At 39.0% G+C, this 20,636-nt stretch overlaps 1 protein-coding gene across 5 annotated transcripts; it reads right to left on the bottom strand.

Moving 5' to 3' along the window:
- Positions 1-254: 254 nt before the first annotated feature.
- traf6 (TNF receptor associated factor 6) lies at positions 255-20,154 on the bottom strand. 5 transcript variants are annotated; one of them, XM_008105789.3, is made up of 8 exons: positions 19,965-20,154; positions 13,764-13,873; positions 10,773-11,105; positions 6,621-6,771; positions 5,646-5,804; positions 4,516-4,587; positions 3,396-3,473; positions 255-1,395 (listed from the first exon to the last, which is right to left on the bottom strand). In XM_008105789.3, exons 3-8 carry the CDS (start codon positions 11,075-11,077, stop codon positions 514-516), a joined length of 1,647 nt encoding a protein of 548 aa, XP_008103996.1. In that variant the 5' UTR covers positions 11,078-11,105; positions 13,764-13,873; positions 19,965-20,154; the 3' UTR covers positions 255-513. The 5 variants fall into 5 exon arrangements, with proteins under 5 accessions (XP_008103996.1, XP_008104015.1, XP_008104005.1 ...); XM_008105808.3 differs by having other exon boundaries at positions 13,760-13,873; XM_008105798.3 differs by having other exon boundaries at positions 13,764-13,876.
- Between the last annotated feature and the right edge of the window lie 482 nt (positions 20,155-20,636).

The following is a 20,636-nucleotide window of genomic DNA, read 5'->3' on the forward strand; positions in this document are numbered from 1 at the left end:
CTAGCCCCTTCTCCTGTAAGACCCAAGATTTGAAGTTTGCAAAAAGATGAATGGCAAACTGAATATTGATCTTCTAGCTCAGGTTTACAGTATAATGCACTGTTATAGTTATGCTCTGATATTATCAAGGCTTATTCGGCAGAGTGTTCTCATACAAATTTTTAGCCAGTTCAACCCCACTGAGACACCAAGATTAAAGGCATTAAATAGTACAGGTCCTGCTACAGGGAAATAAAAGCAGAATCTGACCGCACTGTAATAGAAACTCCTTTAATGCATAATTTTGATCTTCTCATACCACTGCAGTTATGTAACTCACTTATTATGACCAACAGAGGGCACATCTTTTTTCTTTTATATTTCAAAGATAAAGAGGAAACAGTTTCCACTTCCCGCAAAACACACTGCCTTCTGCAAATGGTAGTTTTATTTCTGCTCCCCTTGTTTCCTTTTATCTTTTTGCAGAATTTCTCACAATGAAAAGCAACAGCTCAAAGCTGTACTCAAGCTGGACTACACAGTCCCATCTGTGCTGCGAGGCTGAAAACCTTCTCTTCGGGGACTCATTACGTCCAAACGTGTTAAAACCTCACAACGTACCAGGACAGTATCCTCTTTTATATATGTTCTTTGTCTTAGAGTTTGCAACTGCATAAAAGTCACATATCCAAAGCCTTTTGGGTTGCGACGGGTTTTTGGGCGCTGGAAAGCTAGCAGTTCAGGCTTGGTATCCATTACTTCTTCATGGTTTTGTCTTGGAGATCCTTCTGACTGATCCAGAACAGAAAGGCGTATGGTGCCTTGAAACGGCCAGGGCAGATAATTGTCATACTCCCCTTGCATAATATGAACAAAAAGGGAAATATAGTTTGCACACCTCTGAACATTTGGAAGCTGGATATGCAGACGCATGCAAAGTTTGTAGCCAGGCTTCCCTGTATAGAAACCTGGGCTGTGGATCACAACAGGTCTTTCTTCTTCTAGGGCTTTCAGATAAACACTGAAATGCTCAATTTTCCATATGAAAATACCATTACACTGCTGTGCTTCCAATTCAGTGATTTTCTCCTCTAGATTTTTAATTGTACCTTTGAGATCCCCCACCTGGGAGTTCTGGGTCTCCATCTTGGCAATGAGTTCTCTGATTTGGTGATCCTGTCTCACCAAACGACCTTCCAGTTGCTGAATGGTCTCCTTGAAGTTCCGGACTTCTGGGCTACATTCACATGATGGTGGCATGGCTTGAGAGAAGAGGGATGGGTCAAAGGATAAACCACCATGGAAATTTCCAGAAGCTGGGTTTGTAACATGAACATTCCGGAGAGTCTGAGCCATCATTCTCATATGAACCTGAGTGAACTCTTGCCAATGGCGTGCCAACTCATTTCTCTGCATCTACAAATAAAAAACATATAGTTCATGGGCCTTTCCTCTGACTTAGATCAAGTGCTGAGCCTTAAGATTAAAAAAAAGGAAAATATTGTATTAAACTGAGAACTGACTTTATCTTCCTGAAAATATCTGAAACAAGAACTGAAAACTGAACAAGAGAAACTGTTATTACTGTACAGGTGAGAGTTTATGGGAAGCATTTAAAGCCATAAGGGAAATTCCCTGGCTTTACAATGCCTCCCCTTATTTATCCTTTTTCTGAACTATGAGGTTCCTTCCTTTATAGTGGTTATTTTATGTATCTTTTGTTCATAAACTGCAGTAAAACAGGCAAATACAGGCCTAAACATTAAACCAATTGTACAGTGTTAATTTTCAAATGATCGCCTTATGGGTTCAATAGAGATATATTTAAAGTACAGGATATAGCTTAATAGGATCAATGAAAATATTTTTATGGGTTGAATGAAATATAGAAGGTGTAGGGATCTTATAGAGAGTGAAGTTCACTTCTCATGTCCTAACAGAAGGAAGCTAGCAGGAGTGATTTTCAGTCATTCCCAAAAGTTTTGCTTTGCATGTGGAGTTAGTCAGAAATGTCAGCACCTTGCGTTATTCAAGAGCATCTCCTAAAAAGTTCCACAGACTTCTCTGAAGGTTTGTATCACATATAACTGGAACAGGTTCACAATGCTCACATTCTAACCTTTTGGTCAAATCCAAAGCATAACAGCTTTAGGCAATAAATCTTTTACCCCTTGTAGCAATTGCTGTTATGTTTGAAATATTATATTGTAAATACGTTTTTAAACAGCTTTCAGTTGAGCTCTCTCTTGCTAAGAGATTCAAGGCAGTTAATGTTATGAAATAGAAAAGTTCCCCAGACAGAGGGAATTTTAGCTGAAAGCAGAGGGGTGAAGCATCTCATTTATCAGAGGGAAGGCCACCATTTTTTTCCTTAATCAATGGAAACTTCATAGAAATAAATGGATTCACTATGCCTTTAGAACAGCGGTTCTCAACATTTGGACATCCAGATGTTTTGTGTTTCAACCCCCAGATGTAGCACCATGCAGGAGCAAAGGTAAGGGATTCTGGGAATTGAAATGTAAAACATGTAAAGGACTAGAGGTTGAGAACCACTGCCTTACAGCAATGTTATTTTAAATTATTTTTCTAATGTACAGCAGCAAGGAAGTTTGGTCTGATCTAATAAGCACCTTTATTACAATTCTATAAGTGCTACCTGATTTCAAGACCAGCAGCTCATGTTGCACTTCAGAGTACGACTATTACATAAAAATTGGATGATTATATGATTTTGTTTGGCCAAAACACACAGGACATCTTCAATTTCTATAGTCTCCTATTTCATCCAAACTGGGAAACTATGGGTAATAAGCAATGGTAGTTTTACACAAATGGAAAGCATTTCCATATTTACAAGGTGGAATATCTGATTTTTATTGCTACACATGATTGAAATTGGTAGCAGGGACTGAAAATATTTGCACCTCCCTGAACTTCCTGGGAAGAGAATAATGAGCTAGATAAAATTTGGTTTTAACCAACTTTTCTTATGTTCGTATTAGTTAACTGTTCTGAGCACCTTAATTAATAAAGCAGTTATTTTTTACTAAATAAAAAAAACGTTATTGAAACAAAAACTCTTAAATGCAGTCCTATACCTATTTATAGATGAATAAAGCTAAAGTAAAATTCTGTAATAATTTAAAGATACTTGATCCTGTTTGGTGTTGGGGGGGGGGGGTTAAGCAAGATCAACCCCAGTTATCATTTCATATTTGTTGATTAATATCAGGTGATGTAGGCTATATTTCAGAGGAAGAAACTGGCAAAAACATCTGATATTGCTTGTTTAAGAAACCCCTATGAAATTGATGGTGCGTTCATAAGTAGACAGCCAATTTGAAGGTACATACACAAAAACACCGAATTCAATTCAATCCATAATTCATGTACAGAATTGTGCTATAACTTACTTTTTCTGGACATCCAAAATCACTATAGGTACATGGTACTGGAGCAGTAGGACAATCATTATCATAGTGATTAGGTAACTAGAGAAAGAAGAAAGAAATTCCTGCTCAAACAACATTGTTTCTGGTTTTGAGTACAGACAATATGAAACCTATGAATTACTCATTAGTAGCCTGTATTTATGAGAATAGGCATACCATTTATACCATAACATAATGTATCCAATTATAAATTAGATATTTTGAAGTGCAATGCTTCACGGTGAGAAAACTACTTGTTAGTTCACAGCAAATCTTGTTATTTTATTATACTATATTCAGTTTTTATCATATCTTTCAGCCAAAACTTCCAAAATAAAACAATACAAAAGGTTTTTAAGACCCTGGCCATGTCCTTACATATCTGGAAGTTAGATGTACTTAAATAAATAGGATTTCTGACTATGCATGCACAAGATCTGCTCTAAAAATCCAACAATTAACAACACAGTTCAACCTGAAAACAACAGTATAGCGTCTGGTATTATTTTTTCATCAGCTAATAGCAATTTTTTCCAGAGGGCAAAGGGCTTTTCATTTTTTTTTCTATATACTGTGTTCTATTTTATTTATTTTAATAGTATTCTAATATTTTAAAAATAGGAAGATGCTTTTCTACAAGGAGTGGCATCACAGAAGGCCCTCATGATACATTGTTCCTACTGCTGGGATGCAGAGGTGATAAGGTCTGCTTCTCTAATCCTCAAAGGTGGCATTGCCACCCGAGGCTAGGAAGCAGGCAATAACAATCTATGTACTGCTATTTAAAGAGCTGAAACTCATTTAATGTGGGGAAATAGCAGTCCTTCACATGGCGAGGTCTCAATCTCTGTAATTTACATATATTGCAGACACACTCCAATTAGAAACTTGATAATCTATGACAAGCACCAACCAAGTACCTTGGTAAGACAATGTTCACATAGCTAGACCCACAACACACACAAACTCCCAATAACTGCTGCTGATTTCTACCGAGGTACCTCCCCCTCTCCCCCCCCCCCCCCCAATTCCATTGTGCAACCTTGAAAATACAATATATACGATTAGGGGTAATGGGAAAAGAGCCAAGAGAGGATTTTACCTGTTCTCTGATTAGCACTGTGTTACAGTACTCACAGCAGACATTCGCCAAAAGGCATACTCCATCATGAACCTTCATTTCAGTGAAAACAAAAACTAAATTAGAATCAATTTAAGCAAAGGAGATTAATGGATCACAAATATTATTAAAAGTACTGCTAACTAGAAAGTAATTTCTCTCTCTTATCACCTGTCTGCATTAGAGAAACAGCAATGCTAACCAAGCATCAGTAAGTATCACACAACAATTTCTCAGACGTTCACAGAAATGTTTTGTTAAATCAAATATTGTATATTTGTAAGATGTGGTTTAGTACCACCAGGGAAGACGTGTCCTTAGATGATATTCAGAAATCCCATCTTTCTAAGACTCTTTATCTTTAAGCAACATTTTATGAAAAAAAAATATTTCAACCACTTCTCAAGCAAACCACATCAATATAGTTCTACAATATGCCAAAGATGTCTAACTTGTATTCTTGTTAGGTAATGAGAAATATTTTCAAAGTCATTTTTGCCATCTATTGTAATTTCCTTGTGAATGGCAAAATCCATAGCAAAAGTGGTGCTAGCTAACAGTGAAGATTTTGTAGTTCAGGGAGATTTGCCTTAAGGTTAACCCAAGACAGTAGCATTGTGGAAAAATTCAAAAAATAAAAACTACTTGGGGAAAAATTAAAGAATATTTTTCTTACAAAAGAAAGTGAATTAAAATTATCACTCTGATTAAATCTCACCAGAAGATCTCCAGCTGAAACTGTAATCACAAATAGGAAAAGTGGAAATTCAAAATGTAATATGAAGTGCCTGGAGGGGACTCAAGGGGAAGTGCCTCAAGGGGAAACTGTTTCAGAAAAGAAAATAGGAGGCCTACCTTGTCCTGGACTTCTGTGAGGAAAAATACAAATCCAGGATGTTCTGGGGCACAAAAAAGGCAAAATCTATTTGTCAAATCCTTCTAAATATTATCCTACATGATATTCTATTCTGATAACTGTAAACATTGATACTATCTTCTCAGATAACACATGAAGATGGCAAGTTCTTCTGCCTTGATCAATGATCAATGCTTAATTCAAATGATAAATTATCACCAGTCTTACAAAACAAAATTGTATGCTTTGACCATACCTCTTTATCTTCATAAGGCATAAGCAATGCACAGTTTGGACAGGAGACTTGCCGCCGTGGACATTCTAGCTTGATGTGTTCTTGTAGCCGATTCTTCTGAAAAATGCCCTGGCACTGGGGACACTTTTCGGAAGCAAAACCACAGTGTTGCTGATGATCCTGAGAAAGAACAATACAAAGTTTCAGAAACACCAGGCATATCGACAATATCATTAACTCTGTAAATCATGTATACAAAATTAAAACGAATACTGCTTGTCACCTTGAGGTAAGCAACTTTTGTTGCTATTGTGTGCCTTAAATTATTTTCTTATTATGGCAACCCTATCACAGGATTTATATTATTATAGTGGCTCTTGAATTTCCCTGCCTTATGTATCTTATTTAGTGGTCTTTCATATAGATAAGTCTACCATGAGGCAAATCTAGAACTGGCTCAAGCAGTAGATTCTGGGTGCAATTTTTTTAGGATTCACAGAGATGATCTATGTACTCTATTAATCTTGTTTTTTTAAAAAAGAGCTAGTGATTTAGTAAAAGTAACATTTGGATCAGTGCACATATCTGTTGTGTACCTTTTAAGAGAAACAGACTTCACAACATTCAGATTAAACTCACAATGGATCAAATAGGCTTGGTAGCTGAAAAGCACAAGTTTGTGTAACAGTGAAACCATATTTTATGGAATACAAATGGTAAAAAGTGTTCAGTGGTTCCTCTTTGTTGCTTTATTCTGATGTTCCCATCCAGAGATCTGCACTTGTCAATGTAAATACCACCGATAGCCCTTTCCCACTTTTATTCAGTCCTTTTTAAAGTGTCTTCAGCGGATTTTCAAAGTAACGATCATAACAATATCCAAAAGTAGGAGATGGATATAAAGCATCTCCCCAGAACGGTCTTAAGATAATGGTTGCAGATGCTCAAAATATCATAAAACTGGACTGAAACATGACCATTCATTAAAATTCCCACCTCTAAATGCCTTAATTCCATCTTCTGGTCACAGCCCTTATTAGGACATTTCACTGTCAGTGAGAGGATTTCTCGTTTTGCAAAGTTGTCAGGAAACAGTTGAGTTTCTAGTAAGATTTCATTGTCTATTGGACATTTATGACCGGCATCTCTGTTGAAAAGAAGGAACATTTACATTTTAAAATATAGTAAGCTTAGATTGTAGTAAAGTCTTTTTATTCTTATGATTGGATCTAATGATGCCTTGTCTGATCATGAAGACATTCCTCCTTGTGCACCATTGCTCGTGTCACCTCTCCTGATGTAGCCTCCCCCGTGTTATCCTTATTAAACCATTCCAGAACCTTCCAGAGGCCACTGGGAGCTACAGTGGGGAGGAAGAGATAAAACTCCAAGGTTCAAGTTGTGTTTTAAGACATGCTATTCTTATACTCCATTCTCAAGTTGTACCCATACAATGTCTGCAAATTGACTTTGGAATTCCAGTGAGGAAAATACTAGGGTTTCTTAATGATCACAATGCCCTGCCATCTCCCCCAGTTCTTGTTTCTTCTCATTTTCCACAACTGAAATGGAAGAACTGGACACAGTCAATCATAGATTTGATAAGAAAAAGGAACTAGACTGGATTTCTGACCTGCTCTCACGGCAATAAATTTAAACTATGCAAGTCAGAATTTTCTCCAGATATAGCCTTTGAGGATAGAGCTGGATGCAATGAGCAAAATACCAGCTTTGTATTGTTATATGTAACATTACAGATGATATAAAGATAATATTTGCTACTACTGATTTGAAAAGGAAGGTGGCAACTAATTATAATTTATTTATTTATTTGCAGTATTTATATTCCGCCCTTCTCACCCCGAAGGGGACTCAGGGCGGATCACATTATATACATATAGGGCAAACATTCAATGCCCATATACACATAGAACCGAGACAGACACAAACGCAGAGGCAATTTAACCTTCTCCTGAGGGGATGTTCGATTCTGGCCACAGGGGGGAGCAGGTGCTTCATCATCCACTGTGACAGTACTTCATTCCACGTCGTAAATTAGTTAAATTTGCCTCCCCACTTTATAAGTGGTACCTTATTTCCTACTTGATAGATGCAACTATCTTTCGGGTTGCTAGATCAGCAACAAGCAGGGGCTATTTTTTATTTTTTAACTGATGGGTGCTCACCCCGCATGGGCTGGCCTCGAACTCATGACCTCATGGTCAGAGTTATTTATTGCAGCAGGCTGCTCACCAGCCTGCGCCACAGCCCAGCTAAAGCTGACAAAGTTATTAAAAAGAACCTCTATGTTTAGATTTTAGTTTGTAAAACTAATGCACATTTGAGATGTGATGAAACAATGAACTACCATTTTTCACCAGGGAGAAAAAAAGGAAGCCTGCATTCATGATTCAGTCTCTCAGGATCTGTCTACAGCATTGAAAATTACGAACTTGTTAAAATAGTTTTAGGGTTTTTTTTCCTCCTGAGGAATAGGCAATGTGACTCAGGAGCCTATTACTGAAGTGGAAAATCAAAGTAACTGAGAACAATTTTAGATCTCACAGAATATTTCTGAAATATCCTGCTGCAGGATCACAGTTGCTATAATAGCAACCCAATTTCCAGTTATAAAATGCACACCAGGAAAAAAGTCCTTTTGTAACATACATGGAAATATTCAAGTTCCATAGTAATGAAAGGCTGAGTGTGCTTATTAAATACAAAGGATCAGGTTATCCCAGATTCAATTTAATACTGTAGTTTGTGTTTCTACTGCTTTTATTCTACTAGTATGCAACATTCAACTCTTCTTTCCTTCCTTGCTATTTTAGGCTGATTTTGATTTCAACTTCCATGGTGCATATAGTGTTATTTCTTTTCTCTTTGCTTTTTTCTTCTCCTGCTTGTATTCTGCTTATGTTACATATACATATAGAGTGTTAGTGCATATGCAAACCACAGATGCTACTACCATGGTATAGAACAGTACATACACTTTAGCCTATGGAGAGGAGGAGGATTAGGACACCTTACAGGCGCTTTGGCAAGTTTACCTCAACCCTGCAGACTGCTATAAATCATTTAAAATCAGATCAACCTTTACCTTTTAGTGCTTGTTTTTATGGACCTTATATGTTTGTTTAGACAGTTATGTTATTTAAGTATTAATTGTATTGCCTTGTTTACTTTGTATTATTTTTGATTGTGTTTATTCATTACCAATGGCATTGAATGTTTGCCTTTTTTCTTGGAAGCTATCCTGAGTCCCCTCGGGGAGATAGGGCAGCCTATAAATAAAGTATTATATTACTATATACACTGGCAAACTTTAAATGTTTTAAGCAAATTTTAAGGTTACTAGCACAAAAATAGCTGGATCTACCTGTATGCAATTTGGAAGAATTAATCTCATTCTGGAGTGGGTACTTTCCAATGCTAAAACAAGTTTAGAGTAACACCAACACATGTTGTTGTTTATTTGTTCAGTCCGCGCCAAAGCTCCCTGTCGGCCATCACCAACACATACAGTAGAGTCTCACTTATCCAATATAAATGGGCCGGTAGAACGTTGGATAAGCAAATATGTTGGATAATAAGGAGAGATTAAGGACAAGCCTATTAAACATCAAATTAGGTTATGATTTTACAAATTAAGCACCAAAACATCATGTTATACAACAAATCTGGCAGAAAATGTAGTTCAATACGCAGTAATGCTACGTAGTAATTACTGTATTTACGAATTTCACACCAAAATATCATGATATATTGAAAACATTGACTACAAAAATGCGTTGGATAATCCAGAACGTTGGATAAGCGAGTGTTGGATAAGTGAGACTCTACTGTACCAACATGGAAAAAACATTTTTGAGAGACCCAAGTAGACTGACCTATAATAACCCAATCTTTAACTTCTATAAATCAGTTAATTTTTTTTTAAGTGGTCAGGATAGAAGGGCTCTAAAAACAGGACAGCAAAGCTGTAACAAGACTCTGTGGCCCTTTCCAAAGAATCCCAATTGCCCCCCACAGGATACAACTTGATAGAAACCTTATTTTAATGTTCAGAAATCCATAAAGAAAACAAAAATATAGCACAGTTATCAGCGTGAACTATGTTTCTTATTCATACATAGCTGTGTACTGGAAGTTAAAAAGGTAAAGGTTTCCCCTGACGTTAAGTCCAGTCATGTCTGACTCTGAGGGTTGGTGCTCATCTCCATTTCTAAGCCGAAGAGCCGGCACTGTCTGTAGACACCTCCAAGGTCATGTGGCCAGCATGACTGCATGGACCGCCGTTACCTTCCCGCCGGAGCGGTACCTATTGATCTACTCACATTGGCATGTTTTCGATCTACTAGGTTGGCAGAAGCTGGAGCTAACAGCAGCAGCTCTGGCCGCTCCTGGGGTTTGAACCTGGGACCTTTCAGTCTCCAGCTCAGTGCTTTAACACACTTTGCCACCGGGGCTCCTTGTACTGGAAGCTAACTACGATCAATTTACTGAACCAAAAGTACTATAAACAATATGCTCAGATCAACTAATCAATTACCTTCAAGAGACGACTTGAAAGGTTTGGCTATTATACCTTTAGGAATGACTCCCCCCTCCCCCTCCCCCTTTCAACAACATTCACTTTCCTTATTATTTCCATTTTGGTGGCCAAACAGATAGATCTATGCTTTGCTGATGTGCTGGACGTGGCTGGTGATGAAGGCTACATTTGCTCTCTCCTTTCCCTTGTTTTGCTCTTCATGCATTCTCAGTAAAGTATTTTGGAGTCAACTGTTGTTTACTTTGCTGGCTGCCAAAGGACACACCCAGCTAAGGTAGGATTGGCTAGAGTTCAATCCCATTCCTTCCCATCTCAAGCTTTATTTTACATTGTTTACTGCTGATACTCTGCTGAACTATTACACCAAAAGGCTGTTCTTTTCCAAGTTTTTCTTTGCCATCCTCCAAATGTCAATATTTTAAATACTTCCATCTAGACAGAAGAAGAGGTGGGAGCTAGGTGTAAAAAGGTTTCTTAACCAGACACATTCATTATTAAGAATGCCTGTATCTGAGACTCTTCTATGAGTGAGCACTGAAATTTATTCTGTTTCAGTACATGATAGTTGCATGACAGTGTGCTGTTACCTTATAGATTTTACAATGCATGCTTTGCAGAAACGGTGTCCACATGGTGTCTGTACTGCTTCTCGCAGAGCCATTAAACAGATGGGGCATTCGTATTTACTTTCCAGCGGTGGATCAAACTCCACATCATAGCCTTGTGTTTCCTCCATGAAAGAGTTTGAAAGTGTCCCACCAGTCTCATTGCTGACACTGGCATTGATGCTCTCTTCCTTGGCTGCAGCACTGCAAGCACTGGCCATGGCTGCACAGCAGCCACTCTCTTGACTATTGGTTTCAAAGCTGGTGTTGCTATGTAGCAAACTCATAGTAATTTGTAAGGTGCCCAAGTGTAACCTGTGTGGAAGGAGAAGAGAGACAGAGAGACAATTAACTCAAAGGTCAACATTTTCACAAATAGAGAAGACAATTAACTAAAAGGTCTACATTTTCATAATCCCATCAGTGCTTCCTACAAGACATACACTTTCTTCAGCTGCTTTCACAATCATTTAAGCAGATCATTTCAAACTGCTTCTTCTGTATACATACATTAGCTTTTTGAGTATTGCTTACCAAAACTGGTATCTAAAGAATTAAATCTTGAAAAGCAACCAAATATCAGCCGGATAATGTTAGACTTGAAGACATTCTCCTAATGCTTCTACCTTTCAAGCATGTACAAAAACAAGTGGAAATCAGCTGAGAAACCCAAAATTTATAACTTCTAGGGTACATATTTTGATAAAACACAGAACAGTGCCTACTTTTGGGTGAAGAAGCAGGTAAGTCAAGGGTAAAGCCCGGCTCTGGAACTCCCTCCCGAGAGAAATTAGATTAGCCCCTACCTTGGCCACATTCTGGAAAGACTTGAATATCTGGTTATTTCAATGTGCTTTTGACTAATTCAGCACAATTTGACGGAGTCCTTTTACCTCCACCTATACCCAGCCACTGCACTTTATTACTGGCCCATCTTATTAGTGCTCTTGCAATATATTATACGTGTTTAATTTATTGCCTTGCCTCCAATTTTTTAACACACCCATTGCCCGGTTATTGGTTATCGGTTTTTGTTGAGTTCATGCTTTTATGAGTTTTATATGTTTTTATATATGAATTCATTGTAATTGAATGTATCTTATGTTGTTGTATTTTATTGTTGCATTACTGGGCTTGGTCCCCATGTAAACCACTCCGAGTCCCTTAGGGGAGATGGGGCGGGATATAAGAATAAAGTAGGTGCTATTATTATTATTATTATTATTATTATTCCTCCAGCAATATCCTAAGAGTGCCTCTCCAGGAAGAAACAGAGCCACTGTAGAACAGTACTTCAAAACTCTATTCTAGCAAGGTGACCTAGATGCACTTTATTTACTCCTGTATTGGAAATAACCTGACCTCCTATTCCATCCCAAATTTTCTTAGAGCACATTTCGGCACTTTGTCCAGGCACTTTATTAAATGGCCTTATAACTATATACCTGCACTTTTGACCCAATTGCCCCCCCCCCATTTTATCCTTAGTGATGATGTCTATTTTATATTATTTTATCATTTTAATTTATTTCTTATTGTGTTATACTGTATCATTGTGTTTTAATCTGTTTTATTTTATTCTGTTTTTTTATATTGTTTACTATGTTTTAATCATGTTTGTGCTTTGTTCTTTGAGCTTGGACCCATGTTAGCTGCCCCGAGTCCCTTTGGGGAAGGTGGGATAGAAAAATAAAGTATTATTATTATTATTATTATTATTATTGATACCATGGTTGATGGTAGCAAAAGCTACTCTGAAGTCCAGCAGAATCAACACAGATATTCTTCCACTGTCCAGTTCCTGGTATAGGTTGTTTATTAAAGTGACCAAAACTGCCTCCATCCCATAATCAGGTCCTTAAAGCAGGCTAAACTGACTCTAGATAATTGGCCTCATCCAGATACCTTACTCAATAAAAGGATCTTGGAGACTGGTCTAGAATTATCCAGTATAACAGGACTTTTTTTTTCAGAAGACGTCTTACAGCAGCCTCTTTCAGGCATGTTGGACCCAGCCTTGTTGTAAAGAGGCATCAATCACTTCCCTTACCCACTCAGTTAGACCTCCTCTGGCCTTTTAATAAGGCAGGAAAGGCAAGAATACAGTACACATGCAGTGGCTCTTACTCCTCCAAGGATTCTGTCCATATCCTCAGGCTGCACAAATTGAAAAGTATCAATCAACAATGGATATAAACGTTTATATATGTTTATAGATAAACATTTTCCCACACTCATGTCTTCTCAGAGCCATGATCTCAGGTATGTATATTACGAGCCACTGTACACTGTACTGTTTCTATCTGGGCTGTGGCGCAGGCTGGTTAGCAGCCAGCTGCAACAAATCATTCTGACCAAGAGGTCATGAGTTCGAGTCCAGCCCGGTGCCTGCGTCTATCTCTGTTCTATGTTATGGCACTGTATGTTTGCCTTATTGTGTAATGTGATCCGCCCTGAGTCCCCTTCGGGGTGAGAAGGGCGGAATATAAATACTGTAAATAAATAAATAAAAATAAATATCCCACTTTTCTCCCACAGGTGGGACAGTTAATAGTCATTTTGTAATATTGTCAACACACCTTCAGCTACTGGTGTTACAATTACCTGCTCTTTTGGGAATTTCCAGACAAAGGCTAGTCTTATCTGAAATGGAGATCACAGTCTTGGTTAATCCTAATCAATATTTTTTAGAAAAACTGATAATATCACTACTATGCACACTATTCACTTTTTAGGAATAGCTGATTATCTCAAAAGACTGCTCTCATTTTATTAGATGCATTAAATGCTGTGAGCCCAAGCACAATTTCTCTGTTTTATCTTGAAGGCACTGCCTTTAGCCTAGAAAAATATATTCAAACTCCAAAATAAAGTACCAGCAAAATATTTCCTTGAGAATATGTTGTTTGTCCTACTAAATGTTAACATTACAGCAATTGAACCATCACTAGAGTTCATTCTAATCATACTTACTTAACTGCCGAATATATTTTTATTATTCTTCATAGAAAGTTTTCACTGGATAATGGAAAGGATTATGGAAACAGCACTTCATCATATGGATGGTCACAAGCTTTTCATCCCTGCTGAAATCAAATAACACATTTATGATGAGTCCAATTAATTGTGCATACTTCTTAATCTAAAGATTATGATGAGACCAACATTGCATCTGCTGATCTACAAGTTATGTCATCCAATAAGCAAAAAGATCACTAACATTCTGCAAGCAGACCTTCACTCATAGTCCAAAACTTTCCTGTCCTTTCCTTCAGGGTGAACCAATCTCCAATTGTTCTAGGGGCTTCCCACACACAAACTCTCATCTATAAAAGAGACTAGATTTAATTAACAAATTATGATTTGTTAATTATTAACTCATTAACTCATTGATCTGACTCCTCTCTAAGCTGCAAAGATTCCCAACCAAAATCAATTTAGTATGCCCATCCACTAATAGAATCAATAAAAATACTATTATCCTTGAGGAGAATAGTTAGTTTTGGGATGATGTGCGCTACCATCCCGTTCAGGGATGGGCAAAACAAAGTGAAAGGTAGCAGCAATAGCAAACAAACAAACAAAAACATATTTTAATACAAACCTTAAACCAAAACAGTTTCTCACTTCTAAAATGGGATCCATTTTCTCTGAATGGTAAAAATCTAGAGCATGTTGCTATCTTTTGCGTTTCTCTCTTACTGTGCTTCACAACATAAGTACCTTGGAGCATTCTCTTTTAGTTCTCAGTCATTATTCATTGCATTTTTGAACCTACACTGTATTTAGTCCCACCAAGTGACACCACTCTTCCAGATGATCAAACGCCATACTCAGCTACATTAATTCTTGCATAAAGAATCTTGGAACATGAGGGAGAAATCATATTTTGTTGTAATGCATGAAGTGTCTACCAAGAGGCTATGCCACGGGGCTAAGTACACAGCATTAGAAAGTCATTTTCAGTTTGTGGTTACTACAGACCAGGGAAAACCCATTCCCATTAGAGAAAACAGAAATCAGCATTGGGTAAGTACTGTTCCCAATGTTATACTAATTTATAAGCCAAGAATGAACATTCTTTGCTTGTAAAATTATAATAAATTTGGTAGAACTACCAATTATCTCAATCTATTTTTAAAAAAATATTCAAATTGGCTTTGATTTTTTTGAATAAGCACTTTAAAGCAACATTTTAGGTCTATAGTCAAAATGGGGAAGAACTCACCCTTTAGCATGTATACATATGCTTGTTAAATATCTGATACATTAGTATTCAAATGATTCTATTCCAGTATAATAAATCAGCAACACCTGAGCTTTTAGAACTCATGAAGCCTCCTTTGCTGCTACTTTGCCCCTTCCTTTGTGGGAAGCAAGGTCAGAAAATCAAATTTAACAAAAGAACTAATGTTCTGTCTAGGAAGTCTTAAAAGAGAGTGGAAGCAAGGCTGCTACTTACTATTATTTTTATTAACAGTATTCTGCCCTAAGATGGATTTATAACTGGCAATAAGAAAGAATTTAAAATGCATTTAGGAGAAGGGGTGCAAATAATAGATACAACTTAAATCTAAAAGAATAATTATTTCAGTATGAATTGATAAAATTTGGGAAAAAACATTAATCTACCAATAATTGGAGAGCCAGCATGGTGTAGTGGTTTGAGTATTGGATTACAATTCTGGAGACCAAGGCCTGAATCTCCAATCAGCCATAGAAACACAGTGGGTTACCATGGGCAAATCACATTCTCAGCCTCATAACATAGGGCTTGTGGCTGCCAACCTCACCCCTTTCCCCCTCAGGAGAGAGAGCGTTGGCGGTGAGAGAAAAATGGCTGTATTATCGCCATAAGGGACTGTTCCCAGGAGGGAGAGCAGCGGACGTTATTTATACATGGCTGTCATGTCTCCTTTCAACTTTCTCTTTTGTGGGTAAACAGACCCAGCACTTTAAGATGTTCCTCAGAGGGATTATTCATCCTTTCAATTGCCCTCTTTCTCTGGACACCTCTCACCACAGAGTTGTTGTTGTTGTTGTTGTTGTTGTTGTTATTATTATTATTATTTGGTTGCTGTGAACCATGAAAATGAACAAAACCTGGCACCCAGCATTACAAAACACTACAACCAGGATAGTAAATAAAGACCAACATTTAGAAAACAGGGGAATTCAAGACAGGAAACAATCAGGGCCAGCTAACATCTCCCAACAAATGATTCCTCCAGGGAGGAAACAGCCAGGCTTTGAAACTACAAGGTCATTAAATACTAATTGTCCTCTTTCTCTAGACACTCTCAACCTCAGAGTCATCATTATTAATATTATTACAATTGTTAATAACATTATTATTATTACAATTATTATTATTATTGGGTTGCTGTGAACCATGAAAATGAACAAAACCTGGCACCCAACATTACAAAACACTACAACCAGGACAGTAAACAAAGAACAACACTATGAAAACAGGGCAATTCCAGGGAGGAAACAATCATGGCCAGCTCACTCCTCAGGGAGGAACCAACCAGGCTTTGAAGCTGCAAGACCATTCAATGCTAATCAAGGTGACTAATTACAACATTCATACTTGCCTCCACAAACAAAAACCTACTTAGGACGACGCCACAGCAGGGCGTGGCTGGGCACATCTGGGAGCATTATAAAATAGTATCTCATATACTGTCAAAATCAAAGTTGGCTTTTTTGTATTTTTTTAAAATTTTCAAACCATCAATAGTTGAATCTCTGGATACTAGAGAGCTTGACTGTACAAACAAACAACACTCCTTTCAGAATCAACAATTCCAGTGGTGAAACATTTTGCCTCCTCCCAAAGCTGGGTGGATCTATGTCATAATCTTTGGATTAAGAGAGAGGAAAACACCCACTTATCTACCCAAGGGGGGGGGGGGGGAATGGCAACTATTCACATATTCCAACTATAGCAGGACAGACAGATGAAGTGGGAGTAAAACTAGAGATGATTATTGTACTTAATGGTTACACTTTAGTAGGCATAGGCAAACTTTGTCCCTCTAGGTGTTTTGTACTTCAACTCCCACAATTCCTAACAATTTGTCAGGAATTGTGGGAGTTGGAAGTCCAAAACACCTAGAGGGACAACGTTTGCCCATACCTGCTTTAGAGGGAATTTCAGCGTTTTGGTAATCATCCAACAATGAAACAAGCAACATGATTCTATGGTTCTATGAACACCTAATGAAACTGATTGCTTCCTACATGATCTTGGGAAGTCTTTCAGGGTTAATGCATTTTAACTGCGACAAAATCCTCGGAGCTGGAGTTTGGTGAGGCACCAGCACTCTTGGGCAGATAATAATCATCATTTTACTTCTTGCCCGCCTCTCCTTGTGGCTCGAGGCAGGTTACAGTATAATTAAAACACATAAACAGTGTAAAAATATCACACTAAAATGTATTTTTATAAAAGATACATACTAAAAAGTATTTCTATAAAATACGTATTAAAATACACAAAATGTAGATTAAACAAAGGATACATGTTTAAAAACTGTCTAGGTAGGGCTGTCGGAAGAAATAGGTCTTTAGATGGTTTTAAGTACCGACAGCTCATTTAGCAGCCAGAGCTTTTCGAGCAGGTCGTTCCACAGTCTTGGGGCAGCTGATGAAAAGGTCCACTGAGTGACGGCCGCCAGTCGGGTTCTTCCTGGTTGAAGCAGACGCCTCCCACAGGGCCAAAGTGTTCAGGGCGGATTGTACTGGAGAAGGCGATCCTTTAGTCTAAAGCAGGGGTCCCCAAATTATGGCCCGCGGGCCACATGGGGCCCATTGAAGCCATTTTTTGGGCCCCCAGCAGTGGCAGCTCCCTTCTCTTCTGCTGAGGAAGGCAAGTGTGGCACGAAGGAGAAGAAGGGAAAGGTGTGCGCCTTTCCCTCCTCCCTCAAGCCTAAGGTGTTGCTTCCAACCCTCTTAATTATTTTTATGATGATGATGATGATTACTATTATTAACATTGAGGCTGGGTGGCCATCTGTCAGGGTGCTATGATTATCTTTTGGTGCACAAAAGCATAAGGGGGTTGGACTAGATGGCCCAAGAGGTCTCTTCCAACTCTCTTTATTATTTTTATGATGATTATGATGATGATATTATTAACATTGAGGCTGTATTTGTTCCCGGTTTGTTTGTTTTTTACTTCAAAAAAAGAATGTGCAGTGTGCATCGGAATTTATTCATAGTTTTTTTTTTAAAACTATAGTCTGGCCCCCCAACAGTCTGAGGGACCATGAAATGGCCCCCTGTTTAAAAAATTTGGGGACCCCTGGTCTAAAGACTGTTGAAAACTACAACTCTCGCATTGAGCAATGGTGGTTAAAGTGGCATTTAACTGCATTAATTCTGCTCTGTCCTTAAGAGGAAGGAAATGGGAGTGTTTTTCTGAACAAATCTTGCCAAGAAAACACAGTGACAGGTTTGCCTTTGGTTGGAAATGACTTGAAGGAAGACAACAACAAATGCAACCTTTAAAGGTGGAAAGGCGCCATCTCCAGCGTCGTCGTTGTGGCTGTATTTATTTATATCCCGCTTTCATCTCTTAATGAGACTCAAAGCAACTTGGCTGTGACAATAATAAGGTGTTGGAAATGACAAACTCCTTCAATCCTCTAGTAATCTGTTTATCTATGATCCTGTTGCTTACTGTTTCCTGTATGTTCTGATATGCAGCTTACTTTACTCTATGGTTCCTGAAAAGTTATAAAAGGGGCTGCAGACTACATGATTACTACAGCAGGCGATGGCAGATTGCAGATAGCAGACTACAGACTATTTCAGACCTCAGATTACACACTTGCTTGCTGTTTGATGTAAGAGATGTTCTGGCACAGAGAATCATCTCAAACATATCTGAAACTGGACTGATCAGCATACACAGGTACAAAGCTTAACACATTAAGGTTGTGAGTAAACCAAATATGTTATTTTTTTAAAGTCTACTTCATTTTTGTTTCTTGAGTACATGACAAAAACAAATTGTTTTATGGGAGAGTATATACTTTTGGGCACTGAAAAACACTTCTGAAGCACTACTGTTTTTATTCACTGGCAAATCTCTGTTTTCCTAAAAGATCAGAGATAACAGGTTATTCAGTCTAACAACTGAAACCATTGCCTTGCATAATTATATCTGGTTGTATACCACAAAAGAATATTCTTCTTCAGGCATGGCGAATTTCGGCCATCCCTCCAGGTGTTTTGGACTTCAACTCCCACAATTCCCAATAGCTGACTGTTAGGAATTGTGGGAGGTGAAGTTCAAAACACCTGGAGGGATGGCCGAAGTTTGCCCATGCCTGTTCTCTAAAGGGTTTTTCAAAATAAGGAGGGCAGAGAAGTGGCGCAGAACCCCACTGGGACAAAATTCTCTGGATTAAAAGCGATTCAGGGGGTGGGGGTAGCCCTAACCTCCAGAAAAGTCAGGCAAACGGCAACTATAGTTTAAACAAAAATGAAACAAAGCAGAAAAAGAAAGAAAAGTGATCATATAACCCCAAAGGAATAAAAAGCAATGCAGGTAACTGTATATACCAGGCATGGGCAAACTTCAACCCTCCAGGTGTTTGGGCTTCAACTCCCATAATTCCTCGCAGCCTACTGGCAGGAAGCAGCCAGACTTTGAAGCTGCAAGGCCATTTAAAGCTAATCAAGGTGGTCAATTGCACCATTCACACTTCCCACAGACAAGAGTTCTTTCTCCCACTCAGGAGATTCCACAGATATATAAACCTCACTTGCTTAGTTTCCAGAAGGCCTCACAACCTCTGAAGATGCCTGCCATAGATGTGGGCGAAACGTCATGAGAGAATGCTTCTGGAACATGGCCATACAGCTCGGAAAACTCACAACGCACTGATATACAGCCTACTCTGAGCATACCGTCTTCCACGACCCACTTGGCCAAGTCACACTCTCTCAGCCTCGGAGGGAGGCCGCGGCAAAGCTCTTCTGAACAAACCTCAAGTCGGGAGAGGCTTGAAGTCACACAAGCACAACAGCGACAAGTTCAACGGGGCGGCGGCGAGGCCCACAAGGAAGGCCGGCGAGAGAAGGCGGCGACAGACAGGCCTCCTTGTTTCCCAGTCCCTCGAGCAGCCGAAGAAAAGGAGGAAGCGGGGAAGGCGCACTTACCTCAGCCCGGTTGCCACTTCTGGCCGAGAGGCCTGTGGGAAATGCCTCGAGAAAAAGGCCCAGGAAGGGAAACAGGAGTCTTCGGCTGCGGAAACAGAAAACGGCACGGAGTTTCCGTCTCCGTCACAGCCAAGGACGAGTGAGTGCCTCGCAGCCACAACCACAGCCTCGGCCGGAAAGGGAAGGGAAGCGGCCGCCACAGCGCCCTCTCCGGCCGTGCGCAGAACGGACGGGCTTCTCTCTCCCTCCCGCCCTCGCCTCCCTGTCACGGCCCTGCTTCACCTCCAGGGGCCCCCGCTCTTCTAGCAGCAACAAGCGTTGTCGCCATCGTCGTCACTTATTTCCAGTAGGGCAGGAATGGGCAAACTTCGGCCCTTCCACAATTCCTAACAACAGGGAGGGGGCGGGTGTCTATAGATTTTGGTAGGTCTGTATGGCATAGACAATCAGGAACGAGCAAAATTCTTGCTTCGTTTAAATAACTAATCAGCATATTGTTTAGCCATAACGTTATTGGGTCTGTAGAACGTCCATGATTTCAAGTGCATATATTCCCCACATCCATAGATAATACCATGCAACACGCGTCTGTCTTTGTTAGTGGTATTATGAGTGTAAAAAGGAAGGTTTTCCAACCCTGCTAGTCTTTAATAACGCAGTGCTGCTCAAAGT

The sequence above is a fragment of the Anolis carolinensis genome, chromosome 1 (assembly GCF_035594765.1).
Source record: "Anolis carolinensis isolate JA03-04 chromosome 1, rAnoCar3.1.pri, whole genome shotgun sequence".
In the NCBI taxonomy this organism is placed as follows: Eukaryota; Metazoa; Chordata; class Lepidosauria; order Squamata; family Dactyloidae; genus Anolis; species Anolis carolinensis.